The 5196-nt window shown below is 49.5% G+C and overlaps 2 protein-coding genes across 2 annotated transcripts; both read left to right on the top strand.

The window, feature by feature from the left end:
- Positions 1-214: 214 nt before the first annotated feature.
- On the top strand, positions 215-1876 carry TEOVI_000514000 (R3H domain containing protein, putative; the record flags this gene model as incomplete). The annotated part of the gene is made up of 1 exon (XM_067221233.1): positions 215-1876. The coding sequence occupies one exon, from the start codon at positions 215-217 to the stop codon at positions 1874-1876; it is 1662 nt and encodes a 553-aa protein (XP_067077334.1).
- A 508-nt stretch (positions 1877-2384) lies between these two features.
- Positions 2385-4640, top strand: TEOVI_000513900 (DNA repair and recombination helicase protein PIF3; the record flags this gene model as incomplete). Its single annotated transcript, XM_067221232.1, has 1 exon — positions 2385-4640. One exon carries the CDS (start codon positions 2385-2387, stop codon positions 4638-4640), a length of 2256 nt encoding a protein of 751 aa, XP_067077333.1.
- Between the last annotated feature and the right edge of the window lie 556 nt (positions 4641-5196).

Below are 5196 nucleotides of genomic sequence, written 5' to 3'. Positions count from 1 at the left end.
TTTTTTTTTTTTGTTGTTGTTGTTCTTTATGTTTTCCGCCAAAATTTTAATGGTGCCTAACAAAAGGAAGGGAGAGGGAAGAGAACTCACCATTACCATACTTGGGGTAGACGAATAGTGGGATATATATTTCTTTGCTCCTTACTTGCAGGAGACACGAAGAGAGGGAGAAAAGGTGAATTCTCTGCCGCACACGGCTCAGATTCCATTCTAAATGGCGGCAACAGGTTCACGAGAAGAAATGATGGAGGCCTTGAATAAGGCAAGACAGGCAATGGCCCGTCGTGTTCCGACTCCAACGGCGTCAACAGTACAATCATCATCCGAACATGATCCGTCGGCGAATGTCGGCGTTTTACAGATATATGATGCTGCAGATACCTCGTTATGTCGCCATGCTCGCCCGTCGGAAGCAAAAGACAATCGCGCCCACTTCTTCGAAACATGGTGTAAGAAGATCGAGGTGTTCGTTGCGGATCCGACTAAAACGACGTTAGAGCTTCCCCCTGAACTGTGCGCGAACGACCGTAGGGAGCTTCACAATCTTGCGGAGAAATATAATCTCAGTCACCATTCCCGTGGCACGGGGGCGACACGACATCTTGTGCTGAAGAAAGATGCGCTGCACTATAGAATGCCTGATGCTGCTCCAGCCAACATTGAAGCAATAAAGCGGGACCCTGGAACGAAAGAGTCTAAATTTCACCTTCGTCGCGTAAAGCAGAACCCTGAGGCCCCAGCTGGGTCGATGGGCGCCTTCGGTGATGAAACGACTGCCGCAATGGTGCACCGCTTGGTGCGTGCAACAGACGAGTATCGAAGAGCAGTCAATGTTGGGTATACTCAAGATGAGCTACTCGCTTTCGAAACCGGTGAATCAGTTGAGGGAATCCTCCGTAGCGGCGGAGAGCGAGACGCACAGCCCGCAACAAATGCCGATGTTGAGGATCCCACGGGATTATGTGCTTCGCCCCCCCGCGCGCGAATTACCGGCGGAGCGGATTACGAGGCGCGCGCGAAGGACTCTTCCGCTGGGGAGAAGTCGAAGGCGGTCTACGATGAGATGTGTCTTCGGTGCCAGACTCGGTCTCGTGTGGATTATGATATACAGAAATGGGATTGCAATGGGTATTGTGCGAAGTGCACTGCGCAGACCATTTGGAAACTTGTGGAGGTAGAAAATAGCACGGGAATGAGAAGTGCTCAGCGGAAGCATACTCGCGAAGAGTTCGAGAAAGCCGACGAAGCGCTTCCGCAAGAGGTGCAGCAACCCGAAGAAATCGATAAGGATAACGATGAGGATGATACGATCACGGTGGAAGATGTGGTGGATATGGCGAGCATGAATGACTTTAGCGCTGCGGATGTGAATTGGATTCGCCGCTTTGCAGTACATCACAGTTCAAAGGAGGTTTGCTGCTCTCTCAGCACACACATAGTGTTTTGCATCGAATTCAACGACTTATTGACCATGCGTATTTTCCGTCCCTTCCTTAAGCTACAGGGGAGCACAGACAGCAGCGATGAAAAGAAACGAACAAAGAACGAGTGTGGAGCGTCCTCTGATGGTTCAACTCTTACTGAAACTCATGGCGCATGGTTTGTGTGGCTACGCGAAGTGAAGCCGGCGGGTGTGGCGCTTTCCACACTGCTAGATGAATTGGCGGGTTGTACGCCCGAGGGCTACGACCGACTTTGCGTCGCCTTCCCGAACATGTCTGTGTACGGCACGGAGGCAAGCTGTGTGTGCCTTGTCAAACCAGGCGTGCTGAATATGGAGGGCCTTCAAGCAATGCGGCAGAAGTACGGTGAGCAGAATTTCCGCCTCGCCCAGGAGTTGGAGGTTGCTCTTGCGGGCGATAGCAAGCCCGCGTAAGCACCGATGCAGTGCTTTCGCATCTTTTTTTTTGTACGGGACGTTCACGGATTTAGTACGTGTTTCACTAAGAGTACAGTGATTCCTCCCTGTTCACTTTTTCTTCTTTTATTATTCTCTGTGTGCTGTGGAATATGCAAACGCGGATAGGTCTGCTTACACGAGCCTCTACGCGTTTACATTCTCAGTCAGTCTCAGCGATGAACCGTCGGTAATAAAAGCTTTACGGTTCTTCCCCCAAGAGAAGAAAACAAAAAAAGATAAGCTAACTTACGAGGGAAGGGAAGAAAGGCCTCCTCTTGTGCATTCATCTCCCACCTGCTGCATGCGCCTGGCTGCTGAATCTTCTCTTGTCTTCTTTGTATCACACTTTTACTTTGAACGTTTTTTTTCTTTTGTGATGGTTGCTTACACACTTGATACGCTGTTTGCGTCAGACATAGACAGTGCGACTTTGTTTTATTCAGAAGGTTGTGGCCCCATTCGCCTTGTGGCCCTGTCAGCACAGATGCGGCGCTTAGTGCGTCTCGGGCCTATTCGCGTCGCGAAGGCGTGCGTTGAAGTGCGGCCAATGGCACCCACAAAAGAATTTTTTGAGGAAGGCCGTCAGTTGCAGCACATTGAGGCTGCTGGCGTTGGTGATTTCCCCGATAGTGAACGCAGCGGTGACACCTTTGTCAATCCATTCACAGGACGCCTTACGCCAACTTGGGGGCGTGTGGCGAAGGAACTTTTCTCCCTTGGGTTTGAACACAGCATTGTGAACCCCTTTCGGCTTGTTTGGAATCCCACGAAAGCTGCACTGGTAAGCGACGCTGCACTGCAACCGTTCCGGACTTCAACGGTAACGTGGCGAAGAAACCTCGCAGCACTACTGTCCCGGAGAGATGCTGCGGATGCGGTGGGGGAAGAGATCCATCGTCTGTACAATGAAATCACAAGCGCGTATTTACCACCCAAATTGGATACCATGCATGACCCTCGTCTGTCGACGATGACAATGACACCCGATCAGCAAAATGTTATTAGGTGTGCTCTCCGCGGGTACAGCATGTTCATTGGTGGAAGTGCCGGAACAGGTAAAACGGTGCTGCTAAAGGCAATTCACAGAAAACTTACTGAGATGGGATTGCGAGTGGCCATGACAGCAACGACGGGCGTCGCGTCCGTACAGTTAGGTGGCTGCACGTTTCATCTGGCATTTGGTGTACCCATCAAGGGGGAAGAGGGAACAAGGAAACGATGGGACTCCAATGCGTTTCGTGCAGTGGATGTGGTGATTATTGATGAGGTTTCGTTACTGGACGCAGAACTGTTTGAAACCTTTGAGGAAGAGGCCCGAATGGCTCGATTGCAACAGTCGCCGTTTGGTGGGCTTCAGGTGATCGCGTGTGGAGATTTTCTGCAGCTTGCAATGATGGACGTAAGCATTGGTGGCCCGTGCTATCAAAGTCATGCCTTTCGACATCTTATTCCCGTCTGTTTAGTTACTTCAATGCGCCAAGCGCAGGGCGATCCATTCTGCGAGTTGCTAGGGCAGCTGCGTGTGGGCAAGTTTGACAAGAAAGCCTTCAAAGCATTGGATCGTCCCGTAAGTGGGGACGCAAACAATGTTACGTACATATTCCCAAGGCGCTGTGATGCACAGAGGTTGAACGATGAGAAACTGTGCGAGTTGCGAAGCGAAGAAATGATATTTGCTCCACAGCGGGGTCCCCTTCAGCTGGTTGGGAATTTCACTCCAGCTGGTCTGGTAGACTGGGGACGGAAAAAGGACTTTCCCAAGCGTGAAAAGATCATTACAGTACTTTCTGAGGAAATCAAAAGAATTACCGGAGTGGACATTGTGGACCATAATATTGTAGTGATGCCCGCCGGTGGGGAGAAGAACGCGGTTCTCATTCGTCTCCGCCACTCAGAAGATAGAAATGTGCTGATATGCAAGAATGGCGGGTCCAAAGAACACGGTGCTAGCAATGAAGGGGGCGCTGAAGAGAGTCATTGGAGAGCTATATTAGAAGCAACTGCTGGGCGACTCAAGGGAAAGCTTCATCAGATTTACAATCAGGATCCGCACAACTTTATTCCTCCAAGTGTGTCTTTAATGCTTGCCGATGCTTCTTTGCATCCCAATGCCGAACTCATCTCACCACTTCGACTAAAGCTTGGCTGCCGCGTAATGATTAACAGAAACCTCTCACGAACTGTATCCAATGGTAGTGTAGGTATTGTAGAGGCGTTTGCTGCACCCAACTTGGATCTATTTCCCCGCCGCCATGAGACATCACCAAAAGCATTCCACACTTGGTCTTTGGAGAGGAATGGATTCCAGCGACTGCCTATTGTCCGTCTACTCAGTGGTGAAGTGGTGCAGCTCCCACCTCTTTCTGTCATGATTGGTGGCACTCCATCGACTTATTTTTACGGTCATGAACTGTTCGTGCTCCCACTGCAGTTAGGTTACGGCTTCACAGTACACAAAGTCCAGGGGCTAACACTTGAGGGAACTGTGGTCCTGGATTGTAAGAAATTTTTCGAGTGCCCACATCTCGTCTACGTGGCCTGCTCCCGCGTACGTTCTATGGACCAACTGATCGTCAGGAACGTGCGGAGTGATATGATTATTGTTCGACAAAGTGCTTTGGACTTCACAAATGCACTGAGGGATGCGTCTGTGATGTCAAGCCTCGATCCGCCGGATGGCTGCACCCGAGCCTCTTGGGTGCGCCGTCTCAGTCCGTTACTTGTTGGTTTGACGGACTGATTACTAGGTATATTCTTCACTATCCATATACTGTAGCGCATCATTGGTCCAATGTCCAACACGCCAGTAGACGACCCCTTTTGTTACATAGGGACCAACAGCTCCAGTTGTGCCTACACATTTCTCACGGAATGGTTTTTACTCATCTCTTTCCCATTTTCCTTTTTTTTCTTCTTGAAATTTGCCTTCTTGCTTGACTGTCCGCTTGCCATAATGGCTGTCCCTTTTTTTGTTTTCACACTTATCGTGTTCCCGTGTACCTCTATCGAAGGAGGCGATGCACTTACTGATTCTTCCCTATTTTTTTTTCGTTTTAATCACAGACCCTGTAATTCATCACAAAAGTGACCTCTCTGAGGTTTCATTTGTTTATATGTTTTTATTTACTTGTTTTCCTTGTCATCTACACTATTTATAGTTTGTCACTTTCTTCCCCCACATGTTGTGTGCCGTGATGAACGGCACATAATCCAATCGGATGCGAACACACGTCATACCAAGTGTTGGATCCAATGCTTATTAATTTTTTTAAGTCTCCGTAACAAAAGCCCGTGCG

The sequence above is a fragment of the Trypanosoma equiperdum genome, assembly GCF_001457755.1.
Source record: "Trypanosoma equiperdum strain OVI genome assembly, contig: ctg_1366, whole genome shotgun sequence".
Classification (NCBI taxonomy): domain Eukaryota; phylum Euglenozoa; class Kinetoplastea; order Trypanosomatida; family Trypanosomatidae; genus Trypanosoma; species Trypanosoma equiperdum.
This window is presented reverse-complemented; position numbering and strand designations above follow the sequence as displayed.